The sequence below is a fragment of the Epinephelus fuscoguttatus genome, linkage group LG18 (assembly GCF_011397635.1).
Source record: "Epinephelus fuscoguttatus linkage group LG18, E.fuscoguttatus.final_Chr_v1".
In the NCBI taxonomy this organism is placed as follows: domain Eukaryota; kingdom Metazoa; phylum Chordata; class Actinopteri; order Perciformes; family Serranidae; genus Epinephelus; species Epinephelus fuscoguttatus.
In genome coordinates, this window is record NC_064769.1 from 4,974,004 (window position 1) to 5,001,805 (window position 27,802).

Sequence of the window (27,802 nt, forward strand, 5' to 3'; positions counted from 1 at the left end):
AAATGATCATCCAACTAAACGCAAACCGGATGGGATGGCATGTCGCTGCAGGATGCTGTGGTAGCCATGCTGGTTCAGTGTGCCTTCAATTTTGAATAAATCCCCAACAGTGCCACCAGCAAAACACCCCCACACCATCACACCTCCTCCTCCATGCTTCACAGTGGGAACCAGGCATGTGGAATCCATCCGTTCACCTTTTCTGCGTCTCACAAAGACACGGCGGTTGGAACCAAAGATCTCAAATTTGGACTCATCAGACCAAAGCACAGATTTCCACTGGTCTAATGTCCATTCCTTGTGTTTCTTGGCCCAAACAAATCTCTTCTGCTTGTTGCCTCTCCTTAGCAGTGGTTTCCTAGCAGCTATTTGACCATGAAGGCCTGATTCGCGCAGTCTCCTCTTAACAGTTGTTCTAGAGATGGGTCTGCTGCTAGAACTCTGTGTGGCATTCATCTGGTCTCTGATCTGAGCTGCTGTTAACTTGCCATTTCTGAGGCTGGTGACTCGGATGAACTTATCCCCAGAATCAGAGGTGACTCTTGGTCTTCCTTTCCTGGGTCGGTCCTCATGTGTGCCAGTTTTGTTGTAGCGCTTGATGGTTTTTGCGACTCCACTTGGGGACACATTTAAAGTTTTTGCAATTTTCCGGACTGACTGACCTTCATTTCTTAAAGTAATGATGGCCACTGGTTTTTCTTTAGTTAGCTGATTGGTTCTTGCCATAATATGAATTTTAACAGTTGTCCAATAGGGCTGTCGGCTGTGTATTAACCTGACTTCTGCACAACACAACTGATGGTCCCAACCCCATTGATAAAGCAAGAAATTCCACTAATTAACCCTGATAAGGCACACCTGTGAAGTGGAAACCATTTCAGGTGACTACCTCTTGAAGCTCATGGAGAGAATGCCAAGAGTGTGCAAAGCAGTAAACAGAGCAAAGGGTGGCTATTTTGAAGAAACTAGAATATAAAACGTGTTTTCAGTTATTTCACCTTTTTTTAAGTACATAACTCCACATGTGTTCATTCATAGTTTTGATGCCTTCAGTGAGAATCTACAATGTAAATAGTCATGAAAATAAAGAAAACGCATTGAATGAGAAGGTGTGTCCAAACTTTTGGCCTGTACTGTATGTGTGTGTGTGTATATATATATATATATATATATATATATATATATATACACACAGTACAGGCCACAGTTCTGTTCTGTAACCTGAAGGTTTTGTTTTGTACTTAGAGACTATTCTTGCTTAGCCAAGATAGATAGTACCAACAAATGCCCAGTTGGTTAACAAACTGCCCAAATGTTACAACCACAAATGAACTTTTTCAACTGTGGACTGAAGATGTTTTGCCCTCAGGATCACACATCAAGTGCAATCCTCAGATCAAACAGGGGATGTTTGGATTCACAAGACCACAGATGATTTGTCATTTGTTAAAATCTAAACTGGACATGTGAAGGCTTTTCCTCTCTGCATGCTCTTTGTTCTTCAAACAAAGACAGCTATTTGACACTCATCTCTATAGGAGGTCATCTCACACCTCAGTGAGACACAAGTCTCAAAACTTGATTTGACAGGACTTTTACAGTGACATGTGACTCTTTGATATCACAGGCATCTGTAGAAGGTCTGCTCCGTTCAGACAATCTTTCTCTTACTTGGGAGCTGCTGAGCAGCCCACACCTCTCTTCTCGGCTGGGCCTGGACCAGACTAGATACCCAGACCCTTGCTCCATTGCCCCAAACCACTAAAGGGAGGGCAATTGCTCGCAGACCATGACTTGCCCATGCTCAAGGCACAGGCAAACCTGAACCAGAGAAGTTAGATTTGCAAGCACAAGGTTTGCAACTAACAAGGAGAACCAAGTGGAGTTAGCACACAACGTCTAACTCTGCTAAGACCCTGAGCGACCAGCTTCCTCAGAGTTTCACCTTTGGAACAAAGAACACAACAAAGACTGCATCTGGAACCACAGCTCTTTCCTGCCTTCCTCTGCCAGCTAACAAAGCAGTACACCACCAAAGTGACTCTTTCTTCCATCCATTCAAGGATCGGTAACGCAACAACTGGGCATAGCTTTATCACAGCTTTACAGGCTAAGTAAGACTGTTTAACTTGTTGTATGTGATTTAATGCTGTTGTTGAGTTATTGTTGTAATTGTTTGCAGTTGGGTCATTGGTTTGTTGGCTTCGCAAAAGGCAAGTGTTTAGTTTGCTAATGCTGTTCACAAACAGATTCCTGCACACAACTAAACAATCTCTGCACTAATCCAGACTGTTTGCAACACAAATCACATTCACATAGACTCATCAACAAATAGGCTTTCAACAGAGCTTCACCCAAAGAGCCATCTCAAAGTTCCTGCTTCTTTTCTTTTGTCTTTGTCCTGACCACACGGTCAGACAAACACCTCCCCCGATCTGAAGCCAGCTTTGATTCGGCCATCTTGTAGTTCTCTGTTGTCAGCCATTTTGTTTTGTAGGCAAAACGGCTCTTTGATCACCACATCCACCTTTGTCTCTCTCTCTCACACACACACACACACACACACACACACACACACACACATACGCACACACACACACAAACACATATACACACCAAGCTTGTATATAGTTAATTTGTGTGTTTTAGTTTTGCTTTGCTTACCTTGGGTATAAATATAATTCCTGGAATCATACCTGCTGCTGATTTTTTTTCGTTTTCAGACCAGTGAGTTTTTGCCTGTTGATTTTGTTACCTCTGCCTGTGCTGATTGCCATATGTGTACTGACCCTGACTATATTAAAAACCCTGAAATTTGGATTTTGTCTCAGTCTGCATTTGTGAGTCCACCATTGTGTCTGATAAACGTGTTATCCCAGGAACATCTAGAAGAAAGTTCTTCAAATTAGGTACAAACGTCCACTTGAAGTCAAAGATGAACTGGTTACAGAGGTCACTGTGACCTCACAAAACATGTTTTTGGCCATACCTCAAAAAAACAATCTTTGATTATTACAAAACAGAATAAATCTAATAGAATAAAATGATGAAGTGCTGACATTTATATCCAAAAGATCAAAGGTCAACTTCACTGTGACATTAAATGTTCTGCAAAAACACTTAAGTGTTTTATGACATGTTTTGTTAGGTCAGGTGACCTTGACCTTCAACCACTAAATTCACAAGAGTGAGACTGATTGACATCCTCAACCCACAACAAAATGCCTCTGGCCATGGCTGTCACCGGTGCGGAGGCATATAAAACAGAGACTCTAGTTGTAGAATCTTAAGTCGAGAGTCAGAAATTGCAGTCGGTTTGGTTAAACAGATTAAGACATAGGTTCCAGATCTAAGACTTGTTTCAGACTGAATTTTACAAAAACACTTTTTTTTTTTTAACTTTGATGGCTGCTGAAATGCTGATACATGCTTTTATTACATGTCACTTAGGTATTATTCCAGTGTTCCCTTTACTGAATTACCAAAACAATTACATTAAAACAGCAGTTGCTTTAGAATGCTGCAACCAGGATTTTGACAAAAAGAGGAAATCACAACACCTCACTACTCACAACCCTGCAATGGCAACCTTTACCTTGTAGAAGTGATTTTTTTTAAAAGTTCTCCCACTTCTAAAAAAAAAAAAAAAAGCCCTACATAACCAAGCACCTTCATATATCATAACTGTGAGGATTCCTTTCATCTTTATGTTCCAGCTCAGATTTTCCACTGCCTTTATCTTTGACATTCCCAGTGTTTCCTACAATAAATCTTAAGGCTCCTGTTTTTATGTCCCAAAGATGTGGACTACAGAAATGAAGGCCCCATGCTTTTAATGTTGTTGTTAACATTTTATTCATTGTTGTTTGCATTGTTCAAGTTCTCTGCTTAATATTGTTATGAATCCTGGTTTGTGAAGCACTTCCTCCTTTGTCTCTCTGTGACAGGATTATTATAACTGCATAGAAGAACGAAGAAGACTTTGATTGTAGGCAAGCAGCAGCACCACCTAGGTTATAAATCTCTTAATCTCATACTTTGATCAGGGGTATCATCTGGTTTCGCTGTTTAGGAACAAAGTAACACTGGTTATAAATGAGTGACTCATGACCAGCATGCTAACAAATACAAAGATACTCTGATAGTTTGTCTGGGGGGGTCGGAGCTTGTTTGACAGTGCTGCCAGGGTGACAAAGTTTACATATAATAAATGCAATGCAATTCTGTGTGAACATGTGTAGGCCTGTAGACCCTCAGGGAGAGTTCCTGCTGCTCAAAATGCAGACAGCACATTTATCCCTCGGTATCCACACCACACATGCAGCAAATAAATGAGTCTGCTTTCAAGGGATTTATGGAGATGAAGAAAATTGTTTCAGACTGATTTTGGGCCGCAGGACTAGCTGCAATGGAAGCACATGGAGCAACTGAACACCATCACTTTATGTCCGTTAATAGTGCTTATTTTTACTACAGACTGGCTCAGATTATTATTATAAGTGTCTGAAGTGTCTCCTAACCTTTCACTTAATCCGGTCTGTTTGTTATTGCCTCCTTAAGCAAAAGTCTTATTCTGAAATATAACAAAATGTCACCAGATGTCACTTGTTGCAGGAACAGTGCCAAGAACAGTGGAAACGTGCACGAGATGTGGAGAGAGCATAGTAATCAGAATACTTTACAGAAAACATAGTTGAGTGTTATTTAAAAGATATTCAATGTCATGGATAATTTTACCTGATTTCAGTAATGTGGATAAGGCCTTTGAATTTGTTTGCCCCCCGTATTTATTTAAGTTGGAGTATAGGCTACACATCAAGAGAGGACGAGGAAAAAGAGGGGAAAATAGGCAGTGAAGATTTTTAATAGGGATGCACCAATATGAGTTTTTTTCAACCGCTACCAATAACTACTTGCTTCTCATATCTGATAATTGATAGAATACAAACCAATAATTTCACATTTTTATATCTTAAAAAGAAGTGTATAACTTGTAGTTTATGTACACCTGTGGGTAAGAAAGGCTAAGATATAGTGAGAAAATATGGTTGATTTAATATTCCGTAGCCCTTACCTTATCAAATCAAATCAACATCACTATTGCGAAGAAAAACAAAGACCAGTTGGACTCTTTTATACCTGCCAACATTAAGCTGTGAAAAAGGAGATTCTCTGGGGTAAGGATGTGAAAATAAAATGACTTTTAATCTATATTAAATTTATAGTTAACGGTTAGAGGGAAATTATGAAGGCCAGTGTTTTTGTGTAATTATCTGGTGTATCAGTAAAGTGTATAAACTAGACTGTAGAGTGGTGTCTCTACTAACAGAGACAAACCGTGACAGCTGATTCATATGAACATCAACATCATCCTGTTACATCTTTTGTATGAAATTTTTGTATCGTCACGTTGCATTGTTAGAAACACATCCAGGTGCAGTCTCACCGTCCCATCACTAGCCTACAACTACCAAGCAGAATAGCAATGCGCTATTGATTCACCTCACACATTAACACTCAACTCAGACAGACAAGGCTATGTGTCTCACACACGCAGCCAGAGAGATAACAAAATAATTGCTAACTGTAGCATCACATTAATAAGTTTAACAACAGAGTCAAGCCTTTTAAACGCTTGGTGTTGGATGAAAGCCACTGCTGTTAGTTAGCTCATGCTAACACTCTGGAGACGGTCCCTAAAGCCACAGTGTGTAGGAATTTCTCCCATCTAACGTTGAAATCATATATTGTATTCAAACAGATGGTGCACTCTAGCGCCTCACTGTTTCAAACACGTGTTGCAACAACTGTAGCCGCTGTGTACCAAAAAGCTATGATAACACTGATGAAACCATGTCATCCGATACTACATGGAGTATTCATTCAGGCTCCTACACAGACACACGCGATGCAAGTTGACAAACCCCCTCCTCACCATGCTGGCTGTGTTTACAACATAGGACTGTTGGGGCGGATGTAAATTGAAACAAACCAATCACGTCTTGTCCTTTGACAACTGACAAGTGGCTCAACCTCACACACCTCATCCCTCTCCTCGCATTACTGTGCTGCTAACAGCTGTTAGTGGCCAGAGGCACTACTGCCGCATAACAAAGTCCCACTCTTTGAGCATAATGCAGGATCATGTATTATGCAGCATCACGGGAGATGGAATCCTCGTCGCCAAGAAAGTGCAAAAGGGAATCAAAAAGGCAGCGTGACCGGTGAACTAAAAAAAAACAAGGGTCAGCATTGGGGTTGCCTTTCCCAGGTGGAGAGAGCTGCTGAAGAAGAAAGGTAATACAATCACAGGCCAGCGCTAACAGCGGCTAACAGCTAACAGCGGCACAGTGATGCAAGGAGAGGGATGAGGCTGTTAGCAACTGGCCGCTAACAGCAACTAACAGCCAACAGCGGTGCTGGCCTGTGATTGCATTACCATTCTACCTCAGCAGCTCTCTCTACCTGGGAAAGGCTACCTCGATGTGGGCCTTCGTTTTTTTAATTTGCCGGTCACTCTGCCTTTTCTATTCCCTTTTGCGCTTTCTTGGCGACAAGGATTCCGTCTCCCATGATGCTGCATATGCATGATCCTGCATTATGCTCAAAGAGTGGGACTTTGTTTCAAATTTGCCAGGGTAGTAGCGAAGCGCCTCTTGCTCCTCTCCTTCAGCTCCTCAGTCACGCAGTGTTGGCCTGGCTCTCAACGAAAATGCCGAAGGCGGCGCTGTATGTCCCTTGCTGGCAGGTGTATTCTCAAGATGGCAAAACGTAATGGAACCCCACAGACGACTTACCTGCACAATGTACAAACAAATCCGAAATTCTCCTTTTAAGAGAATAAGTCAGATTATTGGTGGAGGTAATAGTACACCAGTGATGACATATTTATGAATGCAGACATCAATTTTTGCCAAAAAACAACTGAAAATGTTACACAATATCCCTTTAAGTGCCTTGTGTAACCGGTGTCAGGCAGTTGGAGATCAGACCCTGTTGTCTTCCTCTGGAACTGTGGAAGATGTCCACACCGCAACATGTCAGCGTGCTGCCGTTGTTGTTGTTCCTCTTCTTCTCTGTGTTCATTGGCAACTTGCAAACTAAGTTTAAAGGTACATGTGCCGCTACCCACTGTGTTGGGTGTATAGATGCTGCCCTTATTTTGTCAATTGAAGCAGTCTGTCTTCATATTATCAGCGCTGTTTATTGGCTATAAATGTAATTTCAGAATAATGCATAATTAGAAAAATGTCCCATATATCATGCATCCCTAGTTTTATTTTACTGTTGACATATTCATTACATCTTGCTGATGTTTCTTGTAATTAAACTATCCCCTTTGCTTCTGTAACACCACAAATTTCCCCACTATGACAATAATACATGATTATATTATTAGAAAATACCATGTATAGAAGCTCATACAATAACTAACATTGACATCATCATTAGGTGCCAATCGGTATCTCCCTTGATGTATAGGAACGGAAAATGTAGGCATAAAATATATCTTACAATATAATGTCTGTCTGTGGGTGTGATGTGGGCGTGTCTGTTCCACGTTTTTCTCCTCACTGACTTGGTCAATCCATGTGAAATTTGGCACAGTGGTAGAGGGTAATGGGAGGATGCGAATGAAGCAATATTGTTTTTATATTTTTTGCCTATATTTGCCAGGACAGTGAAGCATGACAGGAAGGATGGGAGAGAGAGAGCAAGGAAGACATGCAGCAAAGAACGAAGGCCGGATTCCAACCCACACCGCTGCAACAAGGGCTAGCTGCAGCTTTCCCATGTGAACTACCAGTGCGCCCCACTTTTAACTCAATACAACATATAAACACTTTAACTATTTGCATTTCAATGTGCTACCTCAACTACTAATGTACAGTTTTAGCCCACTAACTATCCCACTATTGGCAATGGTACTATTGTACTTTCAATAAAGCAATTGTATTATCAAATTCACCAAAACTCTGTCTGAATACATTGCTCTTCTTAATGGGTTCAGTTGACTATTTAATCTGCAATTTCCTATGACCTGTATCCCAAACACACACCATGTGAAACTGTACATGGGCAACTCTGCACTCAATGGGTATGGACTATTTAGAAATATATTATAGGTCGTATAATACCAAAGCATAATTCTATTTTTCCACAACACACACACACTGTGGCATAGATAGTGTCAGCTTGTTGACATGGCTTATTTCATTATTATGAATGTCAGCATTAGCCTACCTCCACTGGCCTGCAGCAGGTAAATCTACTCTTGGAACAGCAGTTTTCTTTAGGAAAATAAGCTCTTGATTTCTTCTCCTCTTTGACAGGTAGTAGTCATCCCGGTCTAAATGGTCAGTGCTGATCTGCAGGTCTGCATGTGTTGTGTTTGGACGGGAGTGTTAAGATCACAACTGACCAAAAAGTTCAGTGTGTCCATATCTGACAAAGATAGTCTGTGACAGCTTCTCAAAGTGTAGCCCCTCATTTGTCGGCACAGGTCAGAAATGTGCAAACATGAACTACTCTTTACAACATCAGCATTTTTCACAGCACCCACAGGAACTCCAACAGTCTCACAGCTTCATGTCCTACAGAGGTTGGTTCACCCTCCACTGCCTGGTCCCTCTCTCCTTGTCTGTTCTTCATCCATTTTCTCTGGTTCACATAAATACAGATGGCAATCAAATTCAAAGGCCCCATCCACATAACTGAAATCAGGTAAACAATCATCCATGACATGGAATATCTTTTACATAACACTAAACTACATTTTCTGTAATCTGCTCTGATTACTATACTCTATCCAGATCTAACACACGTTTCCAATGTTGTGTTCCTGCAACAAGTGACATCTTGTGATATTTAAGAACGACCTTGTGCTAAATGATGTAATAACAAACAGACTGCATCAAGTGAAAGGTAAAGAGACATTTAAGACAACAACAACAACAACAACAACGATCTGAGCTGCTCTTGGGTGAAAATAACCACTTTGAATGGACATACAGTGATGGTGTTTAATTGCCCCGTGCTTCCATTACAGCCCGTTGCACTCAATAATTTGAAAAAATGTTGTTCAAATCAGTCTATTTGACCAATTTACATGGAAAAATAGGTTGAAAAATGCCAGAGTTATCCTTTATCCCTAGATCTGTTTTGTGTTCACTGATTGTCCACAGAACGGAGCCACAGTGTTTTGTGGTCTTCATTACCATCACTGGGATATTTAAAAATTTCAGGGTTTCTTTGCATTAAATCGTTGGTGAGTAAGACTGACAAATCTCTTGACAAATCAATGGCCAGCAGTGTTTCTAGCTCCAGCTTTTAGCAGCGGGTCACTGTGCTAACTGAGGGGTAATTTAAAAAAAGGACGGAAATGAAAAATTCTGTTGTTGAACTGAAGTGAACCCAACCGGACTGCTTGGTTGAAACAAGGCTTAAACACCAATAACTAACTTCCTGTTGACATTTGCCTCTCTTTCACCTCACACCTCAAATGTCTTCTCAGCACCTGAGGAGGCCACCTCAGTTTGAAAACCCCCTTCTCTGAATGAAAATTTCTAGCATGTAATATGCTACTTGTAGAAACAGGAAAGACGAGCTGACATTTTTATTTTCTGGTTTTATTGTAAACAAAAAACTTTACAGATTTATTCACAGAACAAATACATATTCTGACTGGAAAAATAATATAAAAGCAAACAGATCAGTATTATGTTGAAAGTAGATCAAAATATATCATAAAACATTGAAGTCAGGACATGTTGACACTGTTTAAAGTCACAAGTGACAGTGTCCAAGCTACACTGGACTGCTATTTCTGCAGACAAACCACAGTGTATTTTACAAGTCAATGCAATAATCAGTGTCCTGCACTGATTACAAACAATAAGACCTTGAATCAGGGGCGAAAATCCCATTTCATAGTTGGGGGGGACAATAAACAGTAAAATTTTAGAGAATAATTCCAGGGGGGGGACAAGGAAAAAAAGTTGTAGCCTGTCTTTTATACAGCATCTTTTACCGCAGTTTGACACTTTAATCTTCTTTCTATCTCTCCAACAGGCAGAGTGAATGTCTATACTAACTGAACTAAAACTAAAACTAAACATTTCCTGCAATTAAACTGGTAAACTGGTTTATAAACAGTGTGCTGTGAGATCTGTCGCTGCGCACCTCACAACCGTGCGTAATAGTTGTGCATAATGACCACTCCTCGTCTTCACGTCTTTGATGTTTGTCTCACTGACAGGAGGAGAGCCTACAGACAGGTACCCATTAGCTACGCTCCGTCACAACCATGCGTAACAGTCGCACGTAATGACCGCTCCTCATCTGCACGTCTTTCTTGTCTCACTGACAGGAGGAGAGCCCACAGACAGGTACCCATACGAGCCGCTCCGCCACAACCATGCGTAATAGTCACGCGTAATGACAGCTCCTTGTCAGTTAGACTGCACGTCATTCATGTTTGTCTCACTGACAGGTGGAAAGCCTACAGACAGGTACCCATTGCTCCGCCACTGATTGCTCTTGTCCTGTCCTCTCCCTCTTCTTTCTCTCCTGTCCTCTCTATCACTAAACTCTGAGCTTAATCATTAGCTTTTAGCTTAGCAGCACTCATAATTGAGTAGGCTTTTGAACAATGCAGGAGAAATGTTGCAGACAGTTTATATTATCAGCCTGGGCCTGGGGCTTGTTGTGACAGTAAATGGGATGTGTTGTAACATGTGTAGCCTAAGTTAAACTGTGTCTGTGTGAGTGAACATCTTACTCTGCGATGCGCGATGTGGACAGCAGTTCCAGCCACACACTGCTACTGCTGCCAAGCAGCCCCGCCCTTTGGAAAGAGTGTGGGAGATACCACTACTAGGATTGGGAGGGGGGGACTAAATCTTTTAAGATTTAAATAGCACATTATTGCGCGATTATAATGAGCACCGCTTACATTGTGCTTTCAATAAATACTACTGTATTGTTCAAAAATTATTAATTGTGTCTCAAATGATTCTAGGGGGGTACAGCTTTACTGAAGGGGGTGTCATGTCCCCCCTGTCCCCTCCGGGATTTCCGCCCCTGCCTTGAATACAAATAACCAAATGTAGTATCCATAAAAAATACATACAGTAAGTCAAACCATAATGAAGCTCTGTCTCATTTCTCTGATCAGGACTGAAACACATGATTTATATCAGACCATAATACATTGTCTGTAAACTATAATACGGTTTTTAATCATCTGAGAATGATACAGTCTCAGAGCATTTCTAATGAAGACTCAATAATCAGAGAACTGAACCAAAGCTGAGCCAAAGATAATGAGGACTACTGTATGGCCCTATGACATGCACAATAAGAATACACTGAATAGACTTTTTAAATGTGTGAAGTATGAGGTACTGGTTTAGAACTTTCAATAGCACCTTAAATATTCAAAGATGAGCACACTGCTTCATTCAATCTGGACGTGCTGCAGTGAACTGAGGGAGATAAGCGTGACCAATTTGACCCAAAGCTGGTTTTCAATACTGGCTGATAATAAGGATCATTCTCCTGCTGAGTTTGTAACAGCTCACCTACAGCACAAGAAACCAAAGCAACACAACTCTTGACCACAGTCAGTGCAATGATAACTATCCGTCAATCTTCACGCTAAATTCTCGACTGGAAGGCTGTTGTAAATAATTACACTGTTATGGTGCTGCCCTGCATCAGCAAAATGAGTTATTTCCTGACTTCTCCTGATTTCTTATTGATACCTAATCTGCCTCTTAAATTCAGCAAGTCCCTTTCTTTTTTGCTTGCATAATTACAGCTAAATGGTCTGTGGTTGAGGTGGCAACAGGAGGCATGAGAACATCATGACCAAAACCAAAGGAAGCTGAGGACGCAGTCAACGCACAAATGAGATTAACTAGTTTGGAAATACCAAAAAGGCAAAGATTTGTAGATATGTAAGGCAGTGCAGAGGTATGCCTTCAAATCTGCAGCTATGCTCTTCTGTGTATAATGTCAAGGGTGGGAACAATGAAATGGTAAACCAAGGTTGAAGCTAATGCCCAGGTGGCACTAAGGAACAAAATTGGAGCCTGAATAATGCTTCTGCAAAAAATATGTTGACATCTTTGCAAACCTACGCAGACAGGGGTGTCGTTAAGAGGAGCCAGCACACACCTTCAGAATAGTGTACGTTAAGCAACCTGGTTGGTTGATCCAACATCCTGTTGGGAAGTTTTATCTGTTTTTTCTTTCAGAGTTTGGGCACACATGGGCATAGTACTGCCACAAGTGATCTTCCAGCAGAACACAGCAAATGAATTCCTCTTAAAGGCACTTTATATATTTGCCCATCCTGTCATTTTTGCATCCATTTACGTTGATTCATCCAAAACTATTTGAGTCTCACAAAAATCACAGAGAACATGTTGCAGGTTGCAAAACGTGAGGGGCACCGCACTGCCTTTTTTTTAATTGAATGCAACTAGTAAAATAACACTTGTTGTACCTTTTCATTATTGCCAAGCAACAACCCCATCATCTCCTTACCATACCCTTCCTGTGTAATTAGTCTACCATTTATTTTGGCTGGCTAAAAATTACATCCTTAATTTCACAGTAATTAGAATCTAGTTCCTTAAATGGACAGGCAGAGGGTACTTGCTGTAGCTTTGGTTGAGGGTGAGAGGCTGTCAGCAAATAGTGTGTTGGGCACAGGAAAACAGAGATCATGGGGAGTACCACCAGTTGGTCCAGGAGCTTCGCCTCCATGATGGCCATTGTCAGTCACATTTTAGGATGACTCTGGGGCAGTTTGACAACCTGCTGTCTTTCGTCGGGCCTAGCATAACAAAAATGAATTAAGTTGTATAGCTCTGGGTATCCAGCAATCGCTACCAACAGTTTCTTCTCCATTGTTTACCAACTGCTAACTTGTTGTCATGACCAAAAACAGAAGGCCCACCTTTCAAATCATCCATGTGGACAATGGGAAAAACACAGAGATGATGTGGGCCACTTTTTCGCACTGAGTTGAGGTTTTTTCAACTGAGGAGTTCAGAGTGCTCCGACAAAAACACCAGGCGCCTAAAGTACAGAAACACGGGGCACATAGCAACACAAAAACAGCGAGCAAAAGGCTTCAATTGTCTTATTATTTAAATTGTTGAAAAACAGATGGAACAGTGAGACCGTACTAGCATGGAGTGGATGGAGTAGGTGTTTTGAGGGGCTGGAGGATTGTTTGTCAGTTGTAACATTAGGGTTAGCCATGCATGTGATGCTACATCAGTTAAATTGTGCTCTGTGCAGGTGTCCTGCATGTCTGACAGGACACCTGCACAGTTTTTGTTTACAGATTTTGTTTACAATTATTCTACAAATATGTTGCCACACAGCTGAACAAAGTGGTGTCATTTTAAGTTTAGACTTTATCTATAAAGGTTGCTTCGTAGGAGTTATGAGGCTTGATGTTTCAGTAGGTAGTTTTCAGCAGTGCTGGGCAGTATCATGTTACTTAGAAACACACCAGTAATGAGTGTTGAAAGGAATTACAATGTGAAATTCATAACAGTTACTAATGCGAGCAACACTTTATTACTTTGACATTTTAGGGGTCCAATTGTTTGCTGTCACACCATAGGTCCTATTTAGATGGTCTAAAACACGAAGCGCCAGGCGTGCGGCACATGGGCGTGTCCCAGTCACTTGCTAGTTAGACAGCGTGTTTTTAGACTGTGCGCCATGGCGGAGAGTCTAAAAGGGTTGGACTTACTCTGTGAATTAGTCATGGGTGTGTTTTGGGTGTATCATTCAATAAGCCAATCAGAGTGTCACCTCTCATTCCCTTTAAAAGAGGCGCGATTGGAGCGCATGGCGGAGAGCTAGTTAGATGGCGGACCTACCAACTGGAAAGAGTGAGCATTTTACAGCTGAGGTGACGGATCTCCTCGTGCGGGAGATGAAGGCCCGTCAGAACCAGATCTACGGGGACAGCAGACAGGCACCCAAGCTCCCCGAGGTAAAGCAGGCGTGGGATCACTAATACAAGAAAGATCTTACTAAATATCTGTGGAATATTATTCAAACCTGTTTTCATCATATAACAGAGCACAGCTGTCAGGACTGGCGCGGAGCTCCCCAAGGTGCTGATCCTGCAGCTAGGACCTGTTCAGCGTTTTCTCCCCCACCCACGTTTGTTAATTGTTTACACGTTTCCTAGAGCTGTGTTCTGCCTCTTATTTGCATGTGTGTCCTCTCTACACTCAGATAACATATAATAATATAATATAATGTAGCCTAGTATATAATGTAGCCTAGTATAACATGTTAAAATAAATGCAATGTGTGGGCTTTGGTTTTCAATCCAAAAAAAATGATTGATTGGTCAGATACTTTCACAATTTCATTTGTCATTATTACAAATTATGATGACCATTATTACTGCAATTAGATCATTCTGATTAATGACTGACCATTAAGACGTGTTTCTGATAAATATTTTAATGTGCACAATAATAACCTTTCACATTGTAATCATATTTTTATTTGTTATCTTTTGCATATGTGTGGCTGCTCTGTGTGTGTGTCTGAGCAGAGTGCATGCGCGTTGTGCACCCGCCTAGAGACGCATATTACTAACTTGTTTAACAGCGAAATACTGCGCCGTTGACTTCAGACCAGGTTTTTGTTGGTCACTGGCACATTTGCTTTTTACGTCATCTAACTAGCAACGCGCCATGACTGCGCCTGACCACTGCTCATTTTTAGACCAACACACCCAGAGAAGCACAAGTTCATTTGCTAGTTAGACGACGAGGGCGCAGGGCATGAAAATGACAACTGCGCCTGCATCTAAATAGCAATGACACTTGCGACATGGATTATGCGCCCTCCACCGTCCACTTTAGACCATCTAAATAGGGCCCTATGCGTTTGATGGACGGTTGATATCAGTTTGGTCTGCGTGTGTGCAGTGGAGAGGCTGGTCCGGGATGAGTTAGTTTGGTGCAGGGGCTGGAGGTGTGGGGACAGGGTTTGCCTCCAACAAAAAGGAGGAATTCAACCCCTACAATTTCGGAAGTTGTCATGCTGATGTTACTACATGTTGTGTGTTCTTGCTAATGTTAGCCACTAGTAAGCACACACAGAGGAATCATCTGGTTTCAGAGTTGGAGGGTATGTGAACCCCACGGAGGACAGGACCTCAGTGGTGCTGTGTGCAGTCATCGAGGCTAAAGTAAATACCTGCAACAAGGTGCCTGTTAAATCACAATGTCTCTTTTTCTATTTGTAAATTGTGGGTGTGGAGGCTTTAGAGTTGTTTAAATACACCTTTGATTGTGTTTTGCTAAATTAATATGTAGTGATTGTGACTGATTTCATTTTCAAGGAACATGTTGGTCTTCACTAGGTTAACACAGACACACAAGCAGACATGTGCCAACAACCAGAGTATTTCTAGGAAATATAGTGATCTCAGCGCTCAGAATTCAACCCTAGATGCTGTCAGGAGGTGGCAGGCTTTTTGGCCCACCTTCAGGTGTGGTCATTCAGATCAAATATAACCATGTTTGCATTTAGATGTGGTCAAACATATCATTTGGCCCAGTTCGTTTGAGCAAACCAAAGTCTTAATACGTGTCTCAATTTTGCTAGTAAGCAAGGTGTACATTAATGAGTACTTGTACTCCAATTCATTCACCAGAATATTTGTTGGCATTGTACGTTTCTGCAAACCACAGATATGTTACATAGTATGTTATTATGCAGTGGATTCATTTAACCTTCTGTATGTTTCAACAAAACTATAGTTAACATGTGGTCAGGTTTAAGCCAAAAAAACACTTGTAATCGTGCCTGCTCTGCAAACTTCTTGAGGCTAGGTACGCAACCATTACAGTCCAGCACTTAACACAGTACTAGTGGCATCACCACAGACTTGAACCTTTTGACCCACAGAGGTCAGGGCAGCAGTACTACTTCTGTGAGATCTAGAGAAGAGTTACTCTTTAATGGTGGGTTTGGGGTCCAAAGACTGGGGGAGAAGCTGTATGACTTTTAATCAGCTATCTCCAGATGTGTTTTCTTATCTCAAAATGACAAAATCATTCCTGGTCATGCAAAAGTAAACACATACTGAGTGACTGTTACTGTGAGCCTACGCTCAGAGTAAATGTATAAACGTATTCTTAAATGCAAAGTCATTGTTTAAAAAAAATTATGTGTTTGCAGTGAACAGAGACTTTGGCAAGACTTTGATGTATTAATGTGGGTTCTGAGTCATCTTTATGAAATACATCAGTGTATAGGTATATCCAGAATAGCCAGAATGTTCTGTATGGAGAATTAGGCTGAAAACTCCACCCAATGCTCTTCACATGTTTAGCAGATGTATGTGTATGAACTTATTTAGACAGAACAGCCAAAGAAATCCATGCCAATGCTGCGGGGGTAGCCTTCTAGCACTTTCAGTGCCACAGGGTCAAACTTCCAGTAGTGCAGCCCACTCAGGAAATTGGCATAGCCTGTCAGAGGGTGACAAACGCAAAAGTCAGCTGTGGTCCTCTACCAATCACTAGACCAGAGGCAAAGAAAATTCATGTGAAAGTAAAAATGAAGCCTTTTCCTGATTGTACCCACCATATCTGTCCCGAAAGGCTGCATCAATATGGCCAGGCACTCCTCCCCACTTGTGCATGCTGCGAGGATGGACATCATCCAGTCGATTCTCCTGAGGATTGAAGGGCCAGTAAGAAGCAGACTTGAGGAGGTAGACTTTCTCAACGCGGCCCTCCTCCCACTTCAAAGCTGCTTGGATATCTGTTACAGGAAGACCCAGCTGCCGCACTGAATCAGGTCCTGTAATCTTCCTCTCGGCATCAAACACCCAGTAGCTGTCACCTGTCATGGTAAAAAGATAAAAAGAAAAAACAAAATTTGGACTTCATTTGTCTGGAACTACACACATACTGCACACAGACCAGGTGTACATTATGCTGAGAAAGCTGCAGGTGAAAAAGAGATTGAATTTAAGTTTAGAGATGGATAACATTGTTATTAGGTTGTTCAACACTTTCACTGATTATGATATTATTTTTTGCAGCCTGCACAGTATTCTGTGAAATCTCAATATAAGGCGCAAACTTAATTTTAAATTATTTATGAGTGATGAATAATTATTTTTATTTACATTCAAGCCATCATCTCCCTGTCAATGAACTTTTCATTTTATCCTAATTTGTGGCACACTTTGCAAAGTCAGTTTCAACATATGCGCTTTGAATAAATCATTTATCATCCTTCTGACGTTTGATAATAATGATGATTGAGATTCGACTGAAATGATGGTTTGGAGAAACAAGAGTGGAAGGAGTGATTTTTCACTGTTGTCAGTGCTAAAACTAAAATGATAGCTGCTTTCAATCCACACACTTGACCTGTCTTCAGTGTGTTTACATCAACTGAAATTTCAACCGCCTTTATTTCACTTCCACTTCACTGCTTTCATTTATCATTGTTTAACTGAGTTCTGCATTCACTGAGAGTCTGTCGGTGATTACACTCCAACATCTCAACTCAATTTATGCATACATGTCAGCTGACATTTCAATCACTATCACAGATCTTCACCTTTGAATAAAAAAGAAAACACTTCAGCTCTTTTAAAGTCACACAACCTCAACCTCAACCTCATACACATTTTACTCCAGCTGCATTCACTGCTTTTATTAGCTGATGTTTCAACTGATATATTTAAGTTTAAAGGCTTGAAATGCCACTATTTGTTTTCAGGACGTACACTTCAGCTGACACTTGAAGCTCAACTTTCACCTGTAAACTGATTAACAATGCAACTGCGTTCAGCTCTATCACTTCAAATGATTCCACTTAAAGGGGAACTAATGTTTCTTTCAACCTGGGCCCTATTTTCCGATCTACTTTTGTCTAAATGAGTGATAGGATGTTCAATATTTGACATTTCTCCAGTACGAAGCTAGGACTGACCTAGTCTCGCTCACCAGACCTTTCTCAAGAAAAGAAAGGTCTGGCTGGGCCGACTCTCACTTTAAGATTGGAGAAATAATGGGGGCGGCTGTTTTGACGCACGTCGTATGGCGCCGGTGTGTTTTGGCCTTTAGAGGACAACAGAGGAGGAATGGCTGCTGGAAGGCGTTAGCTCTGGAGATTGGTGGTGTAACGTTACCTGTGAATGCTGTACCCCAATGCCCACAGAAGAGGAATACCTCTGTTGCAAGGAATGGGACCGGTTGCAGCCTTAGCTAAATGGTAAACAACAAACATGGCAGCACACCGGTAGGGTAAGACAATACGTTTACATGTCGTTTTCTATATGTTCTCTGACATTTATCCTAACGATATGAGGCGGTCTTTGTGGAAAAAAAAAGCTTGTTTAGTGGACTAACTTTGCACTTGAAAGGATGCCCATTCAATTACGTTTTAACAGGTCTGACAGTACGGCTGTATTTAGGCTAACGGCTAACATGCTATTATTTCTATGTCACTAGTGACTTGAAACAAATTTAGGACAATAGGAGACAGATTGAAATAAACCGAAACTTCCCTTTAAGCTTGACCAACTAAAACTTTCATTTCTACTTCTTTCAGCACTTTCATTTGATGTGCTATTTCAACTTCTTTCAGTATTTGTATTTTAAATGCCATTTGAAGTACAACTTCAGCTGATACATATTTCCACTATTTGAAATGTTTAAACTGCAGGTTATCAGCTGTGAGCACACAAACATCTTCAGAAAAAGAAGCTTGCTTCTGTAACATGACCAACCTTGGAAGAACCAGATGTTGCCAGACTTGTCTTCATACGCAGCATCGATATGGTTAGGAATGCCTTTCCAGTGGCGTGAAGCCAAGGCGGGATAGCCAGCTTGTAGCTGTCCATCACGGATACGCCAAACATATCGCGACTTAAAGAAGAACAGCTCTCCCCTGATCATGGACACGGCATCAAAGTTTGTCCTGCAGGCGTGTGGCTGGGGCACAACAACATACACAGCAGGGATATTTTTTGTCTGTGGACTAATATGCAGATTCAATCAAAGGCTGGTGAAATCTTGAAATACAGTGGATGTGGCTTTGAGGTCTATCCTTAGTATTACTGTCTCACCATTCCAATGTCAATCTCATTGGTCTCCGTCATGTCGGGCGGTGCGTGCCGAGGGGGGCCGTACAGATACTGGATGCCCCTCTTGTCATCCTCACTGAGCTGCAGAGGGTAGGAGTCGCTGTAGAAAGGACACATCACAGCATCAGGCTCCAGGGAGTGCTGCAGGCCGAGGACATGGCCAAACTCATGAGCTGCCACTTGTGAGAGATCCGTGCCTAAACAGGACAGCAAAGGATAAAGGGATAATGACACTAAAATTAGTTGTTGAATCTGTTGAATGTTTCAACAAGACAACAAGGACACCTTAGCTCAAAGACAGACAGAGCAGGGACCATCTACAACAAATTTTATATAAAACTGAGCTGCACTTGAGATCATTCCCTAAATATTTTCTTGTCTTCTCTCGTTTGCGCTTGCCTGTACCTGCTAAGCCAGCAGCAGTGGTAGCATGGCGAGGTGCATTAGCTTCACCCTTCAGAACATTTGCCAGTGGTTTCTGAGGTGGACGGCTTGTCAGAGTCTCTTGCTTGAAAAGTTACAAAACTATCCATTGTGACTCACAAGAATTTCCGTACACATGGAATAATAATACAGTTAACTGGTCAATATGTGGAGAAAAAAAGGTGCTGCATAGTGATTTATCATTAGCTATCTCACATTGTTGCACCAAGATTCATGGTAAAGAGTTAGCCTTCCTTTAATGTTGTGTACTGTAAATTGAATAGGTTTTATGAATAGGTCTAGGTTTGCTAAAAAAAATATGCCAGATTCATGTGTGTTTACAGACATAGTTTAATTTTAGAAAAAATAAAAATGAAAAAATAAATTTAACTTAAAGTTAGTTATCAAGAGGAAATTTGGCAGCCCCCTGCAGTAACTGCGAGGACCCCCTAGGGTTCATCGACCCCCTGTTGAAGACCCAGGCTTCAGCAGAATCAAATTAGGAACACAGTTATAAAAACTTTTTAAACCAGGTTTTCTTCTTCATGAAAAATATTTCCATTTAACTCCAAGTACTCACCCACACTGTTGCCCACCGTCCAATGCTCATCATAGTCAAAGTGCACTTCGCCCTCTCGGTGTGTCCTGGGGAAAAAGGCGTGGGCGAGGATCCCTCCAGGACCATCAAATGGCAAGTTATCCCCATGCCAGTACCTACACAAGCACTTCTTTTATTCTCCACAAGCAAACTTTGGACTATGGAATGCCATTTAAGTCAATATCAAATAAATACAATTACAATTATTACAACTACATGAATAAATCAATCAATATATGAAATAAATAAATTAATGTAGCTATTTAATAAATCCTGAAATAAACAAATGAGGCAACAAATATATAAATTCATGTAAATAAAAATAGATATGTAAATGAGTCAGTATATTTCAACAAATAAATAAATATGTTTTAGTTTTAAAAAATTATGTTTTTAATGGCTGTAGATGCTTGTCTTGTTATATTTAAATCTGGGCTGGGGTGACAGAAATTAAGCCCCTCAGCAGTTTTTTTAGTTTTCTAAGTTAAAGGGCCCTCCCTTCTTGACATGTTTCTTTTTTTAATTAATTATATAAGATACAGTTCATAACATCCATTATGAAAGTAACTTGTATAACTAAAAAGGGCTTGGTAGCGTAGTTATGAAACTGTAATGTGGGTGCACACAGTGAAACAAAAAAATGGCATGACATGGAAGTATCGTAAAGCAAATGCCAAAATGACTCATCTGAGCTGATAAAAATGTAGCTGGAGGCATGCTCTTAAAAAACCCTGCCAAACAAGTCCTGTATTGCATTCATTCATGTTTGTATTCTGCTCCAAGCTTGGCTGATACATCTGGTTTAGTTTTCCTGGGTCACTCTGACAAAATGATCCAAAAGATTCAAGTCTGGGTCAGATTACAGAGATCATCTGGAAAACACAAATCTCTGCCAACTTTGGGCCTATATTTACTCTCTTTTTTTTTCATTTTACATATTCCTCAAAACTGAGTCTACTTTCTCAAAACTCTTCACACAACACAACAGCAGCAGTCATTGTGGACTAAAGTAATGAGAACATTTCACTGCTTTGACATAAAATGAATGTTATAACTACAGTGGCATGCAAAAGTTTGAGTACCCATGGTCAAAACTTTGTTTACTGTGAGTAGTTAAAAAGTAGGAGATAAACTTATTTCCAAAAGGCAAAAAGTTAAAGATGACACATTTCTTCAATATTTTAAGCAAGAACATGTATATATATATATATCTATATCTATATATATATATATATATATATATATAGATATATAGATATATATATGTATATATATATACAGTACAGGCCAAAAGTTTGGACACACCTTCTCATTCAATGCATTTTCTTTATTTTCATGACTATTTACATTGTAGATTCTCACTGAAGGCATCAAAACTATGAATGAACACATGTGGAGTTATGTACTTAACAAAAAAAGGTGAAATAACTGAAAACATGTTTTATATTCTAGTTTCTTCAAAATAGCCACCCTTTGCTCCGATTACTGCTTTGCACACTCTTGGCATTCTCTCCATGAGCTTCAAGAGGTAGTCACCTGAAATGGTTCCCACTTCACAGGTGTGCCTTATCAGGGTTAATTAGTGGAATTTCTTGCTTTATCAATGGGGTTGGGACCATCAGTTGTGTTGTGCAGAAGTCAGGTTAATACACAGCCGACAGCCCTATTGGACAACTGTTAAAATTCATATTATGGCAAGAACCAATCAGCTAACTAAAGAAAAACCAGTGGCCATCATTACTTTAAGAAATGAAGGTCAGTCAGTCCGGAAAATTGCAAAAACTTTAAATGTGTCCCCAAGTGGAGTCGCAAAAACCATCAAGCACTACAACGAAATTGGCACACATGAGGACCGACCCAGGAAAGGAAGACCAAGAGTCACCTCTGCTTCTGAGGATAAGTTCATCTGAGTCACCAGCCTCAGAAATGGCAAGTTAACAGCAGCTCAGATCAGAGACCAGATGAATGCCACACAGAGTTCTAGCAGCAGACCCATCTCTAGAGCAACTGTTAAGAGGAGACTGCGCGAATCAGGCCTTCATGGTCAAATAGCTGCTAGGAAACCACTGCTAAGGAGAGGCAACAAGCAGAAGAGATTTGTTTGGGCCAAGAAACACAAGGAATGGACATTAGACCAGTGGAAATCTGTGCTTTGGTCTGATGAGTCCAAATTTGACATCTTTGGTTCCAACCGCCGTGTCTTTGTGAGACGCAGAAAAGGTGAACGGATGGATTCCACATGCCTGGTTCCCACTGTGAAGCATGGAGGAGGAGGTGTGATGGTGTGGGGGTGTTTTGCTGGTGACACTGTTGGGGATTTATTCAAAATTGAAGGCACACTGAACCAGCATGGCTACCACAGCATCCTGCAGCGACATGCCATCCCATCCGGTTTGCGTTTAGTTGGACGATCATTTAGTTTTCAACAGGACAATGACCCCAAACACACCTCCAGGCTGTGTAAGGGCTATTTGACCAAGAAGGAGAGTGATGGAGTGCTGCGGCAGATGACCTGGCCTCCACAGTCACCGGACCTGAACCCAATGGAGATGGTTTGGGGTGAGCTGGACCGCAGAGTGTAGGCAAAGGGGCCAACAAGTGCTAAACACCTCTGGGAACTCCTTCAAGACTGTTGGAAAACCATTTCAGGTGACTACCTCTTGAAGCTCGTGGAGAGAATGCCAAGAGTGTGCAAAGCAGTAATCAGAGCAAAGGGTGGCTATTTTGAAGAAACTAGAATATAAAACATGTTTTCAGTTATTTCACCTTTTTTTGTTAAGTACATAACTCCACATGTGTTCATTCATAGTTTTGATGCCTTCAGTGAGAATCTACAATGTAAATAGTCATGAAAATAAAGAAAACGCATTGAATGAGAAGGTGTGTCCAAACTTTTGGCCTGTACTGTATATATATATATATTTTTTTTTTAATTTCAATATTTTACAGTTTCAAAGTAACAAAAAAAGGAAAAGGGCCTGAAGCAAAAGTTTGGGCACCCTGCATGGTCAGTACTTAGTAGCGCCCCCTTTGGCAAGTATCACAGTTTTGTACACATTTTTGTAACCTGCTAAAAGTCTTTCAGTTCTCTTTGCAAAGACGTCTAGTTCTGTGAGATTCTTTGACCGTTTTGCATGTACTGCTCTTTGGAGGTCTATCCACAAATTTTTAATGATATTTAGATCGTAGGACTGTGAGGGCCATGGCAAAACCTTCAGCTTGCTCCTCTTGAGATAGTCCATTGTGGATTTGGAGGTGTGTTTAGAACCACTGTCCTGTTGTGGAAGCCATCCTCTCTTCATCTTCAGTTTTTTGTACAGGTGGTGCGACGTTTGCTTCCAGAATTTGCTGGAATTTAACTGAATCTTCCCTCTACCTGTGAAGTGTTCCCCATGCCACTGGCTGCAACACAAGCCCAAAGCATGATCGATCCACCCTGTGTTTAACAGTTGGACAGGTGTTCTTTTCATGAAATTCTGCACCCTTTTTTCGCCAAAAATACCTTTGCTCATTGCCTCCAAAAAGTTCTGTTTTAACTTCAGCAGTCCACAGGACTTGTTTTCAAAAAGCATCAGGCTTGTTTAGGTGTTCCTTTGCAAACTTCTGACGCTGAATTTTGTGGTGAAGACACAGGAAAGGTTTTCTTCTGATGACTCTTCCATGAATGTCATATTTGTACAGATGTCGCTGCAGGGTTGAACAGTGCACCATCACTCCAGAGTCTGCTGTATCTTCCTGCAGGTCTTTGCAGTCAAACAGGGGTTTTGTTTTGCCTTTCTAACAATCCTACAAGCAGCACTCTCAGACTCTCTCCAGACCTCAACTCAGCCTCTACAGTTCCTGTTAACTGCTATTTCTTAATTACATTAGGAATTGAGGGTACGGCTACCTGAAAACACTTTGCTACCTTCTTAAAGTCTTCTCCTGCTTTGTGGGCATCCGTTGCTTTCAAAGTGCTAGGCAGCTGTTTAGAGTTCTGCTGAGAACCAGATGTTGCCAGACTTGTCTTCATATGCAGCATCGATATGGTCAGGAATGCCTTTCCAGTGGCGTGAAGCCAAGGTGGGATAGCCAGCTTGTAGCTGTCCATCAGGGACACGCCAAACATATTGCGACTTAAAGGGGACAGCTCTCCCCTGATCATGGACACGGCATCAAAGTTTGTCCTGCAGGCGTGTGGCTGGGGCACAACAACATACACAGCAGGGATATTTTTTTTTTGTTTGTGGACTAATATGCAGATTAAATTAAAAAAAAAAAAGGTGAAATCTTGAAATACAGTGGATGTGGCTTTGAGGTCTATCCTTAGTATTACTGTCTCACCATTCCAATGTCAATCTCATTGGTCTCCATCATGTCGGGCGGTGTGTACCGAGGGTATTTTTAAAGCTTTGAAATCTGCATTACCTGGCCTTTCCTAACAATGACTGTGAACAAGCTATAGCCCTAACAAGCTAATTAAGGTCTGAGACCCTGGTAAAAGTTGTCTGAGAGCTCAAATGTCCTGGGATGCCTAAACTTTTGCATGGTGCTCCTTTCCTTTTTTTCCACTCTAAAATTGCAAAACAAAAATTATACACTGATCTTAAAATGTTGAAAAGCATTTTTCATCTTTAACTTCATGCCTCTTGCGGATCAGTTAATCTTCTACTCACTCGGGGCGTTGGTGGTTTAGAGGATAGAGCAGGTGCCCCATGTACAAGGCTGTTGCCGCAGCGGCCCAGGTTCGACTCCAGCCTGTGGCCCTCTGCTGCATGTCATCACCGCTCTCTCTCCCCCCTTCACACAGAAGGGGGGAGAGAAGAGATGAGGTGTTATGTAGATGAGAACTGGCCAAATTGACAAGACAGTTTTAACTAGCACAGCTGTATGTCTGTATCTGTTGAGGCTGAATGATGTATTGAATTTATCAGTGCTACACAATCTAACCAACCAAAAGGGGGCACCAAGAATGGGAGGGATGGACAGATGAATGGATTAACGGACCACCTGAAAACATAATGCCTCCAGCCACAGCTATCGCCAATGCAGAGGCATAAAAACAAAGATATTGGCCGCATTTCCCAGATCGCTCTTAGCGCTAAGAGCTTCTTAAGAATGTTCTTAAGCCTCCCGTGAAAGAAAAACACGTTTCCCAGATCGCTCTTAGCTTAAGATCTTTCACTAAGAAGGAGTTGTAAGATCGAGCTGACCCACTCTTAACAGTATTCTCAGCGACCAAACGCTCACAGATCCAGCCGCGTCAGGCAAATTAATATTACACTAAGGAGATGCTAAAACAGTGCGCACCATATATATTTTGATCTATTTTATACTTAAGATTTATATTGTTTAGCATTAATTGGTGACAAAAAAGAACGAATTTCATTCTGCAGGGAAACGTGTGCCCTTACTGTGCATATGACAATAAACACTTTGAATCTTGAATCTGTATGTTTTATGAAGACCCTATGTGCACTCAAAGCTGTGGCACAAGTTACGCACCGAAATCTGGCGGAAGAAAAAATAATAAGAAAAATAAGTATGAGGAATAACAAGTGTGTTCCTGTATGTGGCACATACAGGAACATGTATCAGGCACATGTATCAGGCACACAAATAAAATGAATCATCATGACTATCATTTGCCATAATTTGTCCGCACATATCCTACATCTGCATGCACATATCAACACACACACACACACACACACACTACTCACAATCGGCACACACACTGTGCATTTTCACGTTGCACCGTCTAGGCTGACCAAACGTCCTCTTTTGCCCGGACATGTCCACTTTTCACGTCCCGTCCGGGGTGTCCGGGGCGTCCGGGTTTTTCTTTTATAAATTGATGATAATGTCCGGTTTTCCGTGTGTGTGTGTGTGTGTGTGTGTGTTAGAGTGCGGCATGGGCCGCATATTTTTGTCAAAAGCCGACCGAGCCCAACATTATTTAATTACTAAAGCACTGAGTTTGTGTCACACAGTTGTTATGGTTACAGGCTATTTAACAGGCTGGGCGTGTGCCGTGGGTGCTCAGCGGAGAGGGAGACCTTTGAGACGGGAGCGGGAGGGGGGAGGTCCGACGCTTCCAGCGAGGGGAGAAGGAGAAATTAAACAAAATAAGATAAAATAGAAGACACCTGTCTCCCTCTTTTATTTTATTTTCCGCATTTAATCAAGGCGGAGGTGGGCGGCTGGAGATCCGAGACTTCCAGCGAGGGGAGCGGTAGAAGCCAATGTGTGTCTGTGTGTGTTATGTTCAGGTGTTGTCACATAAATAACAGTGCCCAAGCAATAAACAGGACAGACAATAGGATTTTATTTATTTTTACACTACATGTTCACTGAAAGCTGACCAAATCCGACCCGAGCCCTAATACAATTTATAGCTACGTTTTTGACCAAACCCGGCCCGACCTGTCGGGTACCATCGGGCTCAGATCGCCACACTCTAATGTGTGTATGTGTCCCCTATAGGGGCATATCTGAATTTCTGTCTTTGAGAGATATTATTTTGTAATATAACTGAATTTTCTATCCATACATATATATATATATATATATTTTTTTTTTTTTCCCACAACTTGTCTGCATTGGTGTTCATAGCTTTGCACCACAAAAGGGTGTAAGCTTCTTGTGAAGATTGATGCACTGTTAATCTTGCAGTCAAGTATTTTATACCCATAATACGTGGTTGTGACCGTCACCCACCCTCCCTGGAGACTAGCCTAACAGCCTTTATTGGAAAAACTTCCTAATATGAGTCAGAGAGGGCCGTGATACACCAAAGTGTGTCAAGGGGGAAGTAAGAAAACAAGCAAGGGGGAGGGGGCAGGTGCTTAAGTCCTGAATTGTATAGTGACAGTGCATGCGGAGAAGAAGGAGGAAAAACAAACAAACAAACAAAAAAAACAGAGGAGAAACAGGCAGTGTGGCTGATGTATTGTGGCCTTGAGGTGGTTGTGCTCCATACAGATTATCAAAAATAAACATATACATGTCTACTATACTGTACTGAAAAACAAAAACAAAAGAGAAGTCTATACTGAACACCAAAAATGTGAGAGTCCTGGTGGAGCGGGAAAGCCCGATTGTGGAAAAGAGTTGCCAGCACAGTGTGGTAGGTTTGAGATGCAAGTGGGCCCCTTTGGAGTGATCCCATCGGTTCTTTGCGATGCGTCACGGAGCTGAAGTATCAAACATGCATGCGTGTATTTGAACCCTCCCAATGTGTTTATGAAAACCATCACCAGGGTCCAGGGCCAGCCCTGCGGGGGAAGGGGGGCGGTATGGCACCCCAAGACCGCAGGAGCGCCCAGACCCCAAGACCAGGGAGCCGCAGAAGCCGCAGGACACCACGCAGGCCCAGGGACACGGGGCGGCAATGGCCGGCCCCCCCAGAGAGCCAGAGACACGCCCCAGACAGGCGGGGCAGGAGGGCCCATCTATCCATACATATAAACTTTAAATAGGCTATAGGCCTATTTAAATTATAAGGCATCTTTGAGTAAACTGCAAGTATCATTTAAGTAGGCTATGTCGTGGCTGGGCCGAGTGTCCTCTTTTTTGGAAATCAAAATATGGTCACCCCACACCCCACACACTGCACGGCAGCACCTCATGCACAT

General features: G+C 41.5%; 1 protein-coding gene across 1 annotated transcript in view; it reads right to left on the minus strand.

Moving 5' to 3' along the window:
• Positions 1 to 9,630: 9,630 nt before the first annotated feature.
• LOC125905827 (stromelysin-3-like) overlaps positions 9,631 to 27,802 on the minus strand; it is a 41,858-nt gene continuing 23,686 nt past the window's right edge. Inside the window, exons 4-8 of the mRNA XM_049604077.1 lie at positions 20,169 to 20,302; positions 19,148 to 19,362; positions 18,809 to 19,013; positions 16,645 to 16,905; positions 9,631 to 16,529 (exon numbers count right to left, since the gene is read on the minus strand). Coding sequence (XP_049460034.1) covers positions 16,414 to 16,529; positions 16,645 to 16,905; positions 18,809 to 19,013; positions 19,148 to 19,362; positions 20,169 to 20,302 — 931 coding nt within the window. The 3' untranslated portion in view covers positions 9,631 to 16,413. The remainder of the gene's footprint in view (positions 16,530 to 16,644; positions 16,906 to 18,808; positions 19,014 to 19,147; positions 19,363 to 20,168; positions 20,303 to 27,802) is intronic.